At 43.8% G+C, this 18,093-nt stretch overlaps 1 protein-coding gene across 5 annotated transcripts in view; it reads right to left on the reverse strand.

The window, feature by feature from the left end:
• TIAM1 (TIAM Rac1 associated GEF 1) overlaps positions 1–18,093 on the reverse strand; it is a 188,861-nt gene that overhangs the window by 7,022 nt on the left and 163,746 nt on the right. For all 5 annotated transcript variants that reach the window (XM_064496754.1, XM_064496763.1, XM_064496757.1 and 2 more), the window contains 6 exons: positions 15,365–15,544; positions 15,154–15,272; positions 9,441–9,549; positions 5,320–5,378; positions 4,712–4,814; positions 1,761–1,848 (listed from right to left, as the gene is read on the reverse strand). In XM_064496754.1, the coding sequence (XP_064352824.1) occupies positions 1,761–1,848; positions 4,712–4,814; positions 5,320–5,378; positions 9,441–9,549; positions 15,154–15,272; positions 15,365–15,544 (658 nt within the window). The remainder of the gene's footprint in view (positions 1–1,760; positions 1,849–4,711; positions 4,815–5,319; positions 5,379–9,440; positions 9,550–15,153; positions 15,273–15,364; positions 15,545–18,093) is intronic.

An 18,093-nucleotide genomic window follows, 5' to 3' on the forward strand; every position in this document is an offset into this window, starting at 1 on the left:
AGAAAGAAAGAGAAAGAGAGAAAGAGAGAAAGAGAGAGAGAGAGAGAGAGAGAGAAAGAGAGAAAGAGAGAAAGAGAGAAAGAGAGAAAGAAAGAAAGAAAGAAAGAAAGAAAGGGAAGGAGGGGAGGGAAAAGGAAGGGAGGAAGGAAAGGAGGAAGGAAAGGAGGAAGGAAGGGAGGAAGGAAGGGAGGAAGGAAGGGAGGAAGGGAAAGAAAGAAAGAGAAAGAGAGACAGAAAGAAAGAAAGAAAAAGAAAGAAAGAAAGAGAGAGAGAGAGGAAGGAAGGGAGGGAGGGAGAAAAAGGGAAAAAAGAAGTGCTTCTTAGGTCGGGGTTATTTTTCTTGTTACATTCTCAGTATCTTTACCCAGGTACTGGTTTCCCTTATTAACAATGAATATGGCATCTCAAAGGACAAGCTCATTGGACCCTGCGGATTTACCAACAAAACCACAAGTGGATTAGCCTAAATAGATAGTAAAGATGGTGCTCAAATAACATGTAGATTATCTGAAAAAAAAAATTCCAATTCTGGTTCTGATAGCTTCTTGGGATCTGCCTTGATTGATCTCTGTCACCCAACACAAAGAGGAGATGCAGAAACACAAAACGTGGGCTTTGAAGTCAAACCTACTGAGTGTCAAACCTGCTAAGTTTGAGCTCAATGTTCATTGGCTATAAGGTTTTAAAAGCAAAGCACCCTCTATGAGCCTTGATGCACCATTTGTAAAAGGGAGTAATTGTACCTCAGTCTGACTAAGGGAAATACTGCATGTAAGGTGCTTAGCACAGTTCATGGTGAACGTGCCTTCTTACTATACCAGCAAAAACATCACAGAGTATTGCTAACAACCATAAAGTACTGATTCTGTTGAGTTGTTTGTTGCTGTTTTTGGGTTTTTTTGTGGGCAACTGGTAGGATACTACCCATGGTGTGGGGTATTGGGTAAGTATTGAATACATTACTGAGCACTTATGATGAAATTAATGCATAATTGCATACAGATCATCTTTAAAGGCAAGTGTATCAGATCGTTGGCTGTTGAGACTGCCCAGGTTGGTATTTTTAGGCAAGAACACCAAAGAGAGAAAGAGAATTGGCTGCATTTGAGAAAAGACCTCAAATCGTCAAAACAGAGCCCAAAGAGGAGGAGGAAGAGAAGGGGGAGGGGAGAGGGAAGGGAGCGGAGGGCGTGAACACAAAGAAATAAGTAGGAGCCCACATTATAATCTCCGCTTCTGCTCAAGATCTGTGGGCGAACCCAAGGAACGTGAGCCAGCCTCTCTGGGCTGAAGTTTCTGTACGTGATGAGGGGGCCCAGCGGCAGTGGCGCACACTGTCAGCCTCCTCCCAGCTGACTCTCCACCTGCTGCACCTCAGGGATGTACAGTATAAACAATGGATCCAAACACCAATGCAAAATATTGTAAGACAACCAGGTCCTTCTAACCCACCAAATGTACATCTGGGAAAAAAATCTCTCATTTGTATGTTGAATATATATGAAAACTCCGATTTCCTCTTAGAAAGATAATAAATTAACCAGGTGACTGCCTACATTCTGATGAAATCAGTTTAATTTATCCAATAACTCTTACTTAATAAGGGTGAAATAATTTCTCAAGTGTACAAGAAAAGGATGTAGCATCTAAGGATGCACAAGCCAGTCTGTAGAAACCCAGAGGGGGTTGTGGGACGCTGAGCACAGTCACAACCCTTCCCTCGGGGCGGCACGGTCCACACTCCACGGCTCCAGACTCACCTGCAGCATAGGTGGAAGACCCTCTCTGGCCTCCCTTCAGACTCCGACTTTACGTGGACAATTTCACACACGGCATTTGCTTCTGCATCTAGAGAAATTAAACAAGTATGAATTAGAGTATGTTTCAAAGAGATTTATTTGTATTTTTGCAAAAGCATTTTCCATGTAAGTGTAAGATTAAATCATGCAGGGCTGCATAAGACCGAAAGAACTTCACGCCTATCTGGGTAATCTCAAGAGACAAAGTGCTTGATAGCTTAATGGGTACAAAGAAAAAGAACGCCTGGAAAATTTCCAGTTGTTAAAATCTCCTTCTCAAAGGTCTAAAAGGACAATCAGTCAATCATATGGATTGCAGAATTGACCGTTTTTAGCTGCACAGCCCATTTGGTTGAATCATTTCAATTAAGCGATTAGCTGTTTTGGCTATAACTGGACTAGACAGACAGAGCCCGAGATTCCAATGCCGACTGCACCAGGTCAGTGATATAAAAAGGCAGGCCCTTGTCACCTGCGGGATAGCCCTCCCCCTGAGCGACCAGGCCAAGTGCCCGGGACCAGCAAGTCCTGGAAACAAACGGGGCTCCTCCTTCTCAGCCTTCCCAGCCCAATCTGAGTAAAGCAAAAATGGTACACTGAACAGGGAACTATTTTCAATATCTTGTAATAACCTATAATGAAGAGGAATCTGAAAACAAATACATGTATGGACGTGGACGACTGAAACATTCTGCTGTACACCAGAAATTGACACAACATTGTAAAGTGACTACACTTCAATAAAAAAATGGTACCCCAAGAAGGTGAGAATCCATTTTATTTAGAAGTAATGTCTAAGTCTTCTGCTGCCTGAACATCATATTATTTTAAGTCATGTTATTCATTATTACTGTTTATGAAAGAACCAATTTCCTGCAAACATCAAGACTGCACATTGTGAGGTCTCATCCTTACCTAGTGGTTCAAAACCTGGGCCACAAACCTGCACTGTGCCCACATTCTTCAGCCCTAACCAGGACCCCTATGCAGAAAGTTTCACAAGTTTTCCCAAACTAAGAGAAAAATCTAGAAATGTTCACCTTCTGAGTCTCACATCCACTAGACTTTATTTCATAACAAGGGACATGTTGGCTAGTCTCTCCATTGAAATAAACTTCTATCCTGACAATGTTAAAGTGGATTTGAGTGAAAAACCGAGGGTGAGCATGGAATGTCATATTCACAAAGATGGCTTTGTTTTCCAAAGTTATATTCTTCATGTATTTTTGTTCTCCATGAAGGCAAAAGTCCTGGCTGAGAAGCCTTTGCAGTCTGCCATTAGCATAAGCTTTCCCATTTATCAACCAGGCACAAGGAAACCTATGAACGAGACCATTCACAACCTAAGACTGCAAAGTAAGACAACACTAGGATTTAAGTGCCCAAACCTCAAAATACTATGACAGCTATTTGTAGATCTATGATTGATAGGTTCCTGAAAATTTATGTGCGAATCAATTCTACAAATCAAACCATAAGTAAAAAGGCATGAGGGTAAATCTCTGTGCCAGAAGATTAGACACAAACTTTCTTAAGGCAAATAATCATCTCCAGTACATTTCCTAGACATAGTTTGTGCACTGGAGTTTCCCTCCTACAACACATAACGACCGTGAAGGAAGCGGCATCTCGTTTAACTCGGGTGAGTAACTGAAGGTTTATGAAACACTGCCAATCTTCATGTCACTTCATGATACTGGCTTAGGGAAGAGCTGGTTTTATGAGGATTAGAGCCAATTTTATGGCTCAGGGAGGTGACAAATGAAAACAGGTAAAAGATGCGTCACATCCATCAGACACAAAGTACTTAACGCTCATGTGAGATGCCAGAAGCACGGAACAGAAATTCAGATCCACTGCACGCCGGCAGAGGTCCACTCCCACAGCCTCCCTTTACTACCAGAAAGCCGCACCTGCTGTCCACGTGGGACACAGAATAGTGTGTCCTGAGAGTTTCCAATTGACCACAAAGCTGCTCCTCCCACGGTGTGTCCAGGAGAACCCCTGGATGGTGCCTCCGAGTCATAGAAATGTTGCTCTTCTTAGTCAATACCGTGCTGATGATCACTTCTCGCCTCAAGTGCGAAAGCCTCATCTAATTAATATTATCAAGTGCATCCATTACTACTCAACCACTTGTTTCACTGCTATTTGGGTTGGAGAAAAAGAATTGACATTTCAAAAGCCTTCACCCTTACATAAAGATACGGATTTATAATGCTTCAGAAAAAAAAAAAAAGAATGTATTCAATGTTCTTTTGCATCTACTAGTTAAAAGGCAAGTGAGTTATTTACATATGCTTTGTCTGTTCATGGGCTCAAAGATTCTTTCCAGAAGTACAAGACTCATTGCTACTTAGATGTGAGTCACTGTAATATTACTAATATATAGAACAGAATGACTAGAGCTCCTGGGTACAATATTAAAGGCAATTTACCTTCATTCACTTAGTTCATTCATTCAATTATTTATGTATGTATTTATTTATTTATTTATTTACTTAGGTGGGAAGTAGTTATATTTCCACCCAACCTTTCTGTATTTTTTCCAATCAATTTATAATGTTGTGTTAATTTCTGGTGTACAGCAAGTGATTCAGTTACATACATGTGTGTATATATATATATATATAATATATATTCCTTTCCAAATTCTTTTTCATCATAGTCTATTACAAGATATCGAATATAGTTCTGCGCTATACAGTAGAATCTTCTTGTTTATGTTATATACAGTAGTTAGCTCAAGTATTTAATAAATGTCTGGGTAGATAAGAGGCAATGGAGAGGCTGAGGGAAAGGAGAGTTAAGCAAAGAAGGAAAAAGATAAGGTGGCTAGACCAAGAGCGTGGATTCAGAAACACAATTCATACACCCACAGAAATATGTACCCAGCACGCTTCAGAGTTTACCTGCACTTGCCAAAGCTCGAACCTGCAAAGCTTCGGTAGGAATCATGTGTCGAAATCGAAAGGGGTCCCAGTCCTCGTAAATTGAAAGCCTGTGAGATCCTACCTGCAGGAAGAGAAGGAACTAGGTGCATGAGAACTATCTGCTCAGCCTGGACGGAACCCCCACACTTTCTAAACCAGTGATGCTGGAACCCAGTTCTGCTCCCATGCCTGCACTGTTGTTGCCCCAGCAGAAAGCAAGAGGCCAAGTGGTAAAAATGCTAAGGGTGTACAATAAGCCTGCTAACCAAATTCAGGCAAAAGAGAGACAAAGGAAAGAGGAGAAAAGGGATCCCAAAACAAGAACAGAACAGGAAGAACAGGGAAAGGAAAAAAAACAGTGTTAAGAAGGCTCTGGCCATGATAGGCGTAACAGCTATTGACTTTCACGCTCTAAACGTTAGCCTGCTGCAGGAAGCAGGATTGGTTGCCCTTGGCAACACTTTTAAAAAAAATCATAAAAGATTCATGCTTGACAGAGGTGCAGAATTATAATTAGGCAGATACAACTGAGAAGCAGATAGAAAGGGAGATGTTTTCAAACTATGGAGTGAAATAAGAAGTCTTACCAGTTTCTTCTTCTGTTTGGAACCATCTTTATATACAAGGACCACAGCAGTTTTGAAGACTGGAAAAAATAAAATAAAGGTTGTTATGGCACATAATGTGTTGGGTTTTCCCCTTTACTTCAATAACTTGTGGTGACAAACACTACAGTTATGAAGAGGACAGAGAGTCCCAGGTACCAGCTCCACCGCGTCCTCCACTCATTCGTCACATCTGAGAGATGCAAAAATCTACTGAGACAAAATTTTCCAGGTTCCAGATAAACACCCAAAGCCTAAATCAATGGAAATAATGCTTCCTGCCCTGCTGGAAACTTTTGGGTAAAATATAGTATTTTTAACTATGGTATCACTTCAAGCTTAAAACTTCAGCTTATACACATTTAACAAAAATAGACTAGTTCAGCAGCTGAACGAACAGTACAAACGTCAGTAATAGCAATAATGATGCTTAATCTACATTTATGCAAATTAAGCTAAGATCACACCCACAGAGAAAGTTCATTAACTCAGGGAATAGAATTCATCATTTTGACTGAAATGAAAATTAGTTTAGGAAGTAGAATGTTACTCTACTTAATTGTGATTCATCCTGTTTGGAAGAAGTAGAATGTTCCAAACAGGATGAATCACAATTAAGCTATTTAGAAGCAGGGAGTATACAGTTTTGTTCTTTTTTTTTCCCTGCGTCTATTGATAAAATCTTTTTTATAATTGAAGTATGTAGTTTTATTCTTATATTCTTTAGGGGCAGGGGGAGATACAATGGCGTTATGCATAATGGTTCACTGAATTCCTTAAACAATGCCAAGCATGTTTAACACTCAGCGATTCTGACTCCTGGAGGAGAAAGAAGAATTGGCGCCCAGAACAGTAAGAAGGGGGACCCCAGCCCATCCTTGGCTCCTTGTATGGGCGTCTCCATCTCCCTTCACACTGTGACCCCAAGGCATAACAGGAACGTCGTCAGTCACACAGCAGCTGGACGGGGCACATCTGGTATACCAGGCACAGAATTACAAAGGGAGCAAAGCTTCAGAGAGTTCTCAGGGACAGGCTCCCAGGCCCTCTGGAGAGCAATCCAACGTGCCTGGTTCACTTTTTATCCTACTTACGATGGGTCAGTCTCCTTTTGGGTAAGATCGCTCTAATCTCCACTGCAAGAAAAGAAGCCTTAGGATACAAAGAAACTGACCCCCAGTCATTGGGTCTGGACTGTCCCCAGCCCTTCACAACTTAAAGCATCTGACCTCTTAAGAATCCCAGAGGACAGCCTGTGAGGTTCCCTCTGACCCTCAGAGGCCACACCGCTCTGCGTGGAGGCGGGACATCACCACCTGAGCAGGCCCTCTGTCCTTGCCATGAAGCCTTCAGAAATCACAGTGGCCAGGACAGCAGGTCCCTTTGAAAGTGAGAGAGCCCCACGCTGGGAAAGGGTGAGGGTGTCCAGTAATCTGAGTCTCAGAAGACCCACCATCCCATTGGGACCACAGCTCAGCAAGCGTGTAGCCGTGACCCTAAGAAGGCTACTGGTCTGCACTGGTTTACCTCAACCATCTTGGGTCACAGTGTGGGGGCCAAAGTGACCCTCAGCCTGGGCTCTGAACACTTTTGCCTTAATTCCTCCCTGATCCCAGGGGCTCCTCTCACTCAACTGACTCCAAGTGCTGTCAGTCCCTTCAGACATGGCCTTGATCTCCAAAACTCCTGGCTGCCCTCGCCAGCCTGAAGGCCTAAACAAACCATGTCTTTCATTCTTTTAAAGGTGATGATCGTCAACACCAAGTACATAGGAGTCATCCTGGGAATGAAAACAGCAAGGTGCTGGGTTGGCAGCCGGTCAACTTAGTTTCAGAAGAAAGCTGCACTATTTCCTGAGATCAGACGTTTAAACGGGAAACAGAAGACAAACATGTCTTAGCCCCAAAGCTGCCTGTTTGATGTAATTAACTTCCTTCGCAGCAACTCTTTTTGTTTCAAAACGCAATTCTAAGTCTCTGTGAGTTCTGCCTTGCTGCTTAAAAATCTCACCCAAACTGCCACCTTTTAAGGACTGGGAATCCATAAATAAGCTCATTATGATGACAACAGTCTGCCTTCACTCATAATCCAGATTGTAATCCTTCCGCCTTCTCTGCTGTGACTCAGGAGAGGATAAGGTGCTTGCTTCCTTCCTCCTGTGAGTCTTGGGCAGTCTTCCCTTGCTAACCGTGGTCCCTGCGGGGTTTGCTGGCAGTGGGACCGGAGGAGGCAGCTTCCATCCACAACCGGACACCCACCCTGTGCCTCCCTCTGGTAAACACCCTGCGGGGCAGGGAGCACACACTGCCCCCCGCTGAGCCTGTGCACCAAGCGGCACCTAAAGCCCCAAACCTCAAAACTGACATATTCGTGAACCCTTTCTTCCACAGTCTGGCAAACTCAGGTCCGACACCTGTTCCGTACAGCCACCAGTACCACTGCTCATTTGTTTACACAGGCTGCGCCTGGCTACATATGGCCTCTTGGTCCGGGAAGCCTAAAATACTGACTACATGGCCCTTTACAGAGTAAGTTTGCCAATCCCCTACATTCCCCTACTCCAATGATTTTCTTATTCTAAATCTGTTTCTTTCTAACAACTGGACATCTGTACAATTCAGGACATAGACAGGAAAAATGCCAACGGTGACCACTGGAACTGTTCATCTCTAGCCTGGAGGCAGAAACGGGAGGCAGATGATTTGGTTAATTCCTTCAGAATCCTACACCTCACCCATGACCTGCCAAGAAGCCTCAGCAAGCTCCCAGACCTCTCCAAGAAGAAACTGCAATAAGTAACACAACTGGTAATGATGGAAAAAACAAACAAACAAACTTGAAATTATATCCCTCCCCCTTTCCAAAACACCTACTCCTATCAAAAAACACCGACATGGAAAAACCCCCCAGTACTCCTCTGTATGTCATATTTAGTCATGTTTTTCTTTCACACTCATATGCTTTTTTGTTATTTTTAATGAAACAGCACCAACAGCTACAGTGGCTCTTTGAAATTTTTAGGAATATCACGAAGGTTTTCAATAAGGCTGAGTGATCTAATTAGGAAGTCCAATAAATCTTTGTATTAAGTGCTCTGATTTTAACATCACTAGGATGTTCCATTTGGGAATGCTTTGTTCACATCGTAAAGAAAAAGAGGGTTCAGTTAAAGCAGCAGTAAGCCACATCCCCCTTCCCCCACCCCCTCGCCTGGAAAAATAAGGTAAAAGGAAGGAGATTAGAAACCCTAGACTTCCTTTATGCTGTGTTCCTGCCCATGCTTCTTTGACAGGGAGGCCAGGAAAAGACACGGTAAAACAAAAGCATGGCCGTTGACCATGGATGGTGGTTGATCGTTTATAACACCGCATGCTGTACAAGCTTTACACACAACAGTGAGCTGTACTGCCTGAATTATGCCCAGTGCGCTAACCCATAGTTTTTCTCTCTCAAAAAGCATTTTCCAGTACAACCACGTGAGGTTTCTAATTGCACCAACTGCAGCCATCAGAACTGTTTTACTGAAAAATGAATCATTCATGAACATCTCTACTTTTGCTAGTATCAGCCACGATGTGATGGAGAAGTACCTCGTAACTGATCGAGGCACCCAGTGTTGCCACAACAGGTGAGCTGAGAACCATGTCCTGAATCCTGGCATCACAACATACAACAATGCAGAGTCGGGGAGAGAATAAAAGACACTAGATTGTGGGTCTCAGAAACGGCTTTGTCTTGATTTTTCACTTGATTTTTCCTTGGCTTTTTATTAACTCATTGCTTTGAAAAGATATTCAGAGCAGCAGCAGCAGCAACAGCAACGTAAAAAAAAAAAAAAAAATCTTTTCCTGCCTGTATGTCTATACCTGGGGTCGACTTGAACACCCAATCTCTCCCTCCAATGTAGCTGGGTGGCCACACAGGTCACACTTAGCCGGAAGGTTTAATTTAGTACCTGTGACATGTTGGTGGCTACGGCAGGAAGACAATGCAGATAAGTGTGATTAACTCTACTTTAATAAACTGTGTCTTGGAAAATAAATGTTAACTTATTTTGAAAAATAAGCCAGCCTCCTTCTTCCCCTCCAAACCCTGATACATACCAAAAGCTGCCAATTCTGGTTCCTTTTTCCACTTTCCCAGCGAGGCTGGTGGGTTTGGCCAGATCACGGTGGTGTGCAAAAGTAGGTCCCCCATGCTCAGATCTGCAACCTGAAAACCAGGGACAGGGTAAAGCTTACTGGGTGGTTGTTAGAAGCACTCAGATTTTCGTGACGTTTGAAAATTCAACAGGCTGATGTCAATCCTACTTTATGAAAATATTGTCTCTAAACACACCTGGTCATCTTTTCTTCCTTTATCTTGTGTTTTTCTACCAGAATTTCAAGAATAAGCTGGCAAAAAGGTAACAATCGGGGTTCCAAAATTCGCACGTAGTAAATCTGTGAAAACTGATCTACCCAATTGGAGTTTTGTGTTCAAATAGAGACAGTTTCTCAGGGGGGACAAACGGCCATCAACGGCAGAGATCTACCCCAGGGAACTGTAGCCATTTCCACCTGTGAGTTTAAATCCCTTTGGAGCCAGAGTCTTCTGGGAAGCAGTGGAATCAATTATTTCTTATTCTTCCAACTCATTTTAAAGATTTCATCTCACTTTAGAGGAGGAAAAAGAAGCCGACAGAGGAGTTTGAAGACTGCCCTCCAAGCATGCGCAGGGTGAGCTCTGGGATCCTTAGAAACCCTGAGGTCCAGTCCTGCCCCCTCAAGTCAAATGCTAGAACCCATCTTAGACGGACAAGTTCCTTTGCTCCCTGTGGAGCCGTCGTGATGCGATGATCCTGAGATTCTGCCGGTTCCCGCCTCACAATAGTCATGTTTGCCTTTCTCACTGGAGTCCTTGATCCACTTCCAAGTTTACCAAAATGCCACCCTCCCACCTACTCAGCAGCGTAATCACAGCTGGGAAGATCATCTGGTCCCTCAATGTGCTCCCTGTGCAAACAGGTTAGAGCACAAGGCTCCACAGCAATCAGGGCCCATGGTCCTTCCTATTGGTAAACCACAGATTGGCAGGAGGGTCTTCCCCGAATATGCCTCCCTGAAGCCCTTGCCCATCAGCCTCTTGCTTCTACTCTGCGGCCACAGAAACCAAGCCTGATTCCTTCTCCCTTAAGGCATCATTTTGGGGTGTTTGTTGGCCTTTATAAAACATTTATTATTTATTTATTTATTTGTTTGTTTGTTTATTTATATTGCAGTTTTTGATTTACAATGTTGTGTTAGTTTCTGGTGTACAGCACAGAGATTCCATCACCCATATACACATACTCTTTTTCATTATAGGTCACTACAAGATATTGAATATAGTTCCCTGCGCTATACTGTAGGACCTTGTTATTTATCTATTTTATGTGCAGTAGTTTGTATCTGCTAATCCCAAACAATTAGTTTATCACTCCTCACCCTTTTACCCCTTTGGTAACTTTAAGTTTACTTTCTATGTCTGTGAGTCTGTTTCTCCTTTCGTAAATAAGTTGTCTCATTTTTTTCAATTCCACATATAAGCGATATGTGATATTTGTCTTTCTCTGTCTGACTTACTTCACTTAGTATGACAATCTCTAGGTACCTCCGTGTTGCTGCAAATGGCATTATTTCACTCTTTTTTATGGCTGAGTAGTATTCCATTGTATACATATACCACAACTTCTTTATCCAATCATCTGTCGATGGACATTTAGATTGCTTCCAGTCTTGGCTGTCGTGAATAGGAAGGCAGCATTTTGAATAGTTGAAAACTTGACGTTGGGCTTCACAAGAACAAATGGCTCCATTTTATTTTGCTGCTTTTGATCTGGCTGGGTATCTAGATACAGCAGCAACTGAGCAGCCCTCCCCGGAACACAGTGTGGTTTGGCATTGCCCTTTTCTCAAGCCACCAAGCCAGGTTACAGTGTGGAGCCGGGGCTCCAGCAGTACAGAACACAGCGGTATTACTGCCACTATAATAACTGGGATCATGATACTAATAGTAATTACTCTAATTATTATTGAGCCATATTATTAGTGGTACAGTCAGTGGTTAAAAACATCAAGCAACTATATTACTTTGTACACATTAGGCAACTAGTCAACCAAACTCCCAGGACAGTCTCCACTACTCATGCTCCAAACACCCACAGAAGGGACTGCTTATACACATAAGTCAAATTCCTGGGCACCATTCTGGGCCACAGCCTTAGGGGGGAATGTCTTTAAGAGTGATTAAAGGTCACTGGGGTAGATCACTGGCCAAATTCGACTCCTTCCCTCTAATGAATTATATATTTGCACCTTCTGCCATGTAATTTTCTAGTGCCTTCCACTAGACTACGCCAAGCTCTGAAGACTCTGGGCTTGGCCATATAGGCTGGGCCTTGAACTTGGCATGGTAAGTCTCCACCAGCCCTCCTGAGCATCTGCCTTCCAACCATGGGAAGGACATGCCCAAGACAGCCACTGCTGCTTCAGTCTGGATCCTAGAAGGAAGAGACATATAACCCTCTGAGCCCTAAGCTCTGAAGCGCACCAAGACAAGCCAAAGCTCAGCTGGCCCACACACTGGGAGGGAAATAAATATTTGTTGTCACGAACACTAAGATTCTGAGTTCTTTGTTACCCGCTCAAAATGGGCTGATACAGTACCAATGCAAATGGTTCTCTCTCGACAAGTTTCCACTTGTAAATGTAATAAGGGGGTCAGGGCTGCTCCCTCCAGCCAGCAGCCTCTACCCTGGCCTTCCATTGGTCGCCTTCCATCAAAACCCTAAGACTAAGTTCCACTAAGGAGCCTCTGCTCCAGCAAGGACTGGGATGCCCTGCTGAGCCAGGTTTTCTGACCACTGCTTCTAAGGGGAAATGCCCTCTTCGGCTTTTCCTTCCTCCAACCTGAGCAAAAGGGATGCTCTATGTGGGTCACTCACCAGAGTTTAACTGGGGGTAGGGGATGAAGCCCCACCTCCATCATAAAACTATTTCTTTGTCTGTTTCGTTCTCTGTGAACACATCTGCCTCCAGGGACCTCCTGAGGAAAGCTGGCTGGTGACAACATCAGGTACCCTGTGTCCCGGGATGTCACCATTTCAGTCTAGGCTGACCATTCCCAGCAGATACTGACAAGTGTCCCATTCCTAGCTGTTTACAAACTGCTCACAGAGCCAGACTAGGATTTTTCTGGATATTATCATTAAAAGGTTACTTAATGATCAGGAATCACCTTTGTGAAAATCAGGAAGTAACTTGTGTATGTCTGAATGTCTGCCTCCCTAAGTTTCCACGGCTGTTCCAACACTCTGCTGTGAGTGGCACTGCAGAATTACAACTGATCATGGCACAGAGCACACTATTTCCCCAGGACCCATTCTCCCTACAGTTTTATTTTTGTGGAATCAAGACCACTCTATCCTTTCCAGTTTGAAGACTATTCTCCACAAAGGAGAAAAAAGAGATCAAGTAGAACCTGAGTCATTGTCCTTGAGTAAGCACTTGTCTTTGGCTATGACACCTCAGGTCCCTTTTTTTAGGGGGTGCCATCTCTTTCTTATCCTTCCTAGAGTGCTGAAGCATGATCTTCCATTGGTCCCTTTGGCATCTTCTCCAAGCCTACATTTTTGTGGTCTTTGGATGTCCTAACACTGATATGGCCTATTCTGTAATACTGCTATGTAGTCAAATGTCCCTCCTTCCATCTTTCGTACTTTTTTTTTTTTTAACCCTAACAAGATCCTTGCTCAGAAGAGACTGCTTTGTATAGAACTATATCTCTTTGTTCCTCGCTGGAAAGATTTCTCACTTGGTTGTCAGAATTTTACTTTAGAGGACAGGCAGTTTCACCAAAGCCATATCCCCTTTTATAGTCTCTGACTTTTGAATCACATTCAAATTTTTTTCTAAGTTATTTGCAATCTGCGATCTATATCACCTTCTAGTCCTTAGCATAATGGTCCTTTGCCCTCAAGATGATTAAAATCCAGAAATCAGTTTGGAATATAATGAAAAATGTAATGAAATACAATGAAAATGTTCATTTCCATGACCTCAAAAAATTCACCCTTTGTCAAAATGAAATAAATTAAAATACATCAAGCACAGAGGAAGCCTTATGATCAAAAACGTTTGCAGTGTTATTCACTGTAGTCAATAAATGAAAAGAATTGCCTAATAATAGGAATTAAGGAAATCATTGTTCAGCCACACAATAAAATATTACACAATGATACTTTTGAATAATTTAAAATAACATGAAAATTAAATAATTCTTTGTTCAATATAAAAGAAATCAAAGTACAAAATAGCTTCCACAATATTCAATAAAATAGAAAAAACTATACTCAATATTCAATCCAAGCAAAGAATATATATAATTTAAAAAAAAATTAAACACCCAACCATCAAAACATAAGTTTTGCGTTTTGAGATTGTAGATAATTTTCTTCTTGCCTTCTTCGGTACGGTGCCCTTTTCTTTAATAAACATGGTATGGTTTTCTTACTACAAAAGTTTTACAAGAAAATGAGACTAAATTCAAAGTAGCAGTGTCCATCTTTTCTACTCGAATAGATTAAATTATCTACCTGGTAGACTGAGAACATTCTCATGCCCTGCCTGAAATATCATGTAGAAAAAATTATTTGTGTTTCAGTGGAAAACTATGCACCCTCTACAGCACACCCTGGACTATCAGAGTCCAACCCTGTAATGTCCAATTTATCTCCATTCACAAATCATCTCAACATTTCTTCACTACATACACAGACCTGTGCTATTTCGACAGTTTCCAATGAACTGTTACACCACCCGCCAGGTTCCCCCACAACAGATGAGTGAAATAAATTCCTTATATATGTTCACTTTTACATCTCTTAATAGTCCAAAAATGTGTTTTGTTTCACTGAGGACATAAGCGTGAACCTGGATAATAACACTTTACATCTCTGAACGTAAGGCTGTTTTCTCTTGCCTAAAGAGCCAAGCCCTGCTCCCTGCCCCATCCCCACCCACTGCCTTTCCCCCTCCCTCCTTCTAATCACAGCAAGAGAGATTTTCTTCCTAGATCCCTCCCAGCTTGTCTTCTTCTTTGAGGCAGAAAGCAAAACGAGAACAACATTCCAATCGAATCAGGAGGTGCAGAGGCATTTGATGAACATCATTACATATCATCTCCATCTGACTCATCTCAGTATTCACAGCATTTTTATTCACGCAAGCTCTTCTCAATGATTCAGGCACAACTCATAGTTCACGCTACGTTTTTCTCAAGTATATTTGTTCCTGTGACTATTCCTTCTAAGTAGATTTGCAGGCAGCAACTTAAAAAAAGGAAAGATTCAGATTCATTTGAAACTTTCATTCAATCAGTGAATATTTATTGAGCACCTGCTACATGCCAGTTATCCTAATCTCTGGGGATACAGCCTTGGCCTTTAATGGGTGTTTAAAGAAACAGCCCAAGTTACGGTCGTGGAAATTCACTCTCTCATTTAACACAAAACAAAACCAGAGGTCTCCAGGGTGAAGGGCTGCAGTCAGGACACATTTCCCATATTAAGAAATAGTTCAGCTGAGGAAGAAAGCTCACATCATAGCCTTGGGTAAAGATAAAAGTGCCACCAACAAAAACACTATCGTCCTAACTACTGTACTTACAAATAACCTTCAACACACACACACACACACACACACACACACACACACACACACACACACACACACACAGGAATCCAGCTCTATTGACAGATACGCTGGGAAGAACGGGGAGAGGGTGGGGGGTCCTTACCTCTTTTTTCTCACCCGTCTGTTCAGCAATCAGCTGGTCAAACACAGCCCCGAACTCCTCATGGATCTTCTGCATTTCATTGATGTGACTTGCAACCTTATTCATTGTCTTGATGGCCACTAGAGGGAAACAGGTCACGGAACAGACGAAAAGGTGACGCGGAGACTAGGGGGGCAAGGAGCGCGAGGGGCAGGCGCGGCCGGCGGCTCACCATCCAGGTGGTAGTGCTCCTCGCTCTCCGCGTCCGTCAGGGCAAAAAGCTCCTTCAGCAGCAGTGGGTACTTGAGGATCCTCTGGATGGGCTTGATGAGGTAAGACTCCAGAGTGGACGAGTGCTGCTGCTTCGGGTTCTGGGCATCTAAGAACGCCTTGAAAGCCGTGTCCGTCTTGGCTGGAAGAGTTTGAACACAGGGTGTCGGGGCGGAACGGCCCAGGGACTCCCTTCTTAGCACCTCACTCACTCATTCCAAGGTGCCTTTTCGCAGGGCTGAGGGTACAGTGAGTGGTCAGAGGAGGGAAGGAGGGCTCAGAGGGACACCTGGAAGGGCCTGTCGGTTACATTTACTTATTTATTTATTGGGGGGGGGTTCCCGATGAGGTAAGGGGTAACAGGGTCTGTAAATCCTACACACAGAGATTTTCAGGGGCTTCTGTTTATTGTCCTTGTGTTAAGAACGTCTTCTTGTTCTGGTATGTTGACGTCTGGGGCTTTCCCGATCCTGGAGATATAACTGTGCAGGACCCTGTGGGGCAGATTCACCCCTCAACCACCCCACCCCATGTCCTCCGCCTGCCTCTTCACTGTGGAAAAACCTTAGTCTCCTAGGCTTTCCCAAGTTCCAAAGAGTATCTTTAATCAGAAAAGTGAGAAAATGCAGAAAGAAGGGAAAACAGTCAAGCAAGACAAAATAATAGTTGATCCATTAAACAGAGTCTGGGACCTTTTGTTCTTCCTCAGTATTCTGAGCTGGACCCTTTGCGCTGTTCTGCAGTACTGCAACCCCCGCCAGGTGGCAGAAGTTAACTGTATGCTGCCCACAAGCACACAGACCCCAGACTGCTTGGAACCAGAAGGTTGATGATATTGACTGCAGGTTACCTCCCACCAACCAATCAGAAGAAAGTCTGTGAGCAGACTGCACATCCCTCAACCCGCCTCCCTCACCCTGTCCTTGAAAACCTTCCCCAGAAAGCCCTTTGAGCACCAACTGCCCTGACTCCTTGCTCGGTGTCCTGCATTAAACACTGCACTTTCTTTCACCACAATCTGGCGTTAGTAGACAGGCTTCCCTGCACACAGGCAAGTGGACCCAAGTTTGGTTCAGTAACAGGGAGACTGCCCATCCCAGAGCTGGCCAATTCCTAGAGACGGTACAGGACTCACCTAGGAACACACCTTTCACATGCAAACCAATCAATCCAGAGCCACCTGCCCCCATCTCTCTTCCATTAGACACTTATACTCTGGTCCAATATTCCCCCTGCCCTAATCACCCCAGGGCCAGGTACCAGACAACTCAGGACAGCCCCTTTACCCCAGAGCCTGCTGAGATTCTTCAGACGGGCCAATTCTAGGCCTGTTCACCCTGCCTCACCTCTTCCTTCCTGCAGAAACCACAGAAAAGGCTCTTGCCCACCTTTTCTGCTCATGCCCTCTGCCCCCTGGTCGACCCTGGTGCTTCCCCATGTGGCCCTGAAGGGCATGGCATGCCCCCTCCTCTTGAATCGTGAGTAACAAGCTATCTTTTTGATGGCAATCATCTCCCAGTCTGTTGGCCTCACCATATCTGAACAACAAGAAAGCCTACGTTTTAAAACACTCCTCACACTGGTTTTTCTAAACTTTCAAGCTTTTCCTTGCTGGGAGAGCCTCTTTGGAGAGAAGGCAGGGAAGCAGAAGCAGCAGCACCCTGCAGCTCTGGTAACTGGAGCAAGGCCGCATCTCCCGCAGGGAACGCCTTTTAGGTTCTGTTCTGTGTCAGTTCAGTGCTGCAGCTATTATGATTTATCTCAGAAGGAAACATATATTGGGCCTAAGTTAACTCAGGAGGCACTTTCCTCACCAGCCGGGCTGTTACCTGCGTCCCAGCTGGGCTGAGGAGCCGCCCTGGGAAGTTGTGCGTCTCCAGACAAGCAGAAAGGCACCTGCCAGTGGAAAATTAGGAAGACACGGCTTATGTCTTTTAGGTGCAAAGAAATGGCGAAGAGAGAGACTGGAGTGAGGGCAAAAAAAATGGGAAGTGGAAAGGACAGTATATCAAAGTGACTTAACGGTAGGCAAACTTTTTTTTTAAAGCTTCTAACAAAAATGTATTTCCATCTCCAGTGATTAGGAACGTGAGCTAAGAGGTGAGGGTGTTGTAAAAGGGTGTCATGAAATTGTAAAATCATTCCTCCATCTTTGTCGGGTTAGGGAAACCAGCAACCATGGGGGGAAGGCCTCGTCAAGACCACTGTCTTTTCATCCCTTTTAAGCCCCATTAAGAGGACTCACACTCCACGGGTCCGGCCACCACATCCATAAAGAGAAAGAGGACTGGGGATGAGGTCGCTGAGGAGGGGCCCACGTGCCTGGGCGGTGCATCCAGGCCCAGAGCTGATGCGTGAGGAAACTATGGCTTCTGTGGACATCCCAAGTCTTGGTCCACGTCCACAGGGGGTCTAGGGATTCCCCCTAAAATCCTCAAGTCCAGAAACATGGCTATGAGCGTACCACCCATCATCTACATTTCACATCGGGGCAGAAGAGGGCATGGGTCTCAGTTCTCTGTGAGCTGAAGTGTCACCCCCAGGCAATCTCGCTGTGGTCTTTTAGGAATCACAGACGTGCTTTTTGTTCTCAGAGTTCTCTTCATCCGCTTGGCATGTTTGTCCATTAGAAAAATGTGGGTCATATGTAATGTTTTAAGGGATGGTTTTGAATGATATGATAATATTTTT

The sequence above is a fragment of the Camelus dromedarius genome, chromosome 2, assembly GCF_036321535.1.
Source record: "Camelus dromedarius isolate mCamDro1 chromosome 2, mCamDro1.pat, whole genome shotgun sequence".
Taxonomy (NCBI): Eukaryota; Metazoa; Chordata; class Mammalia; order Artiodactyla; family Camelidae; genus Camelus; species Camelus dromedarius.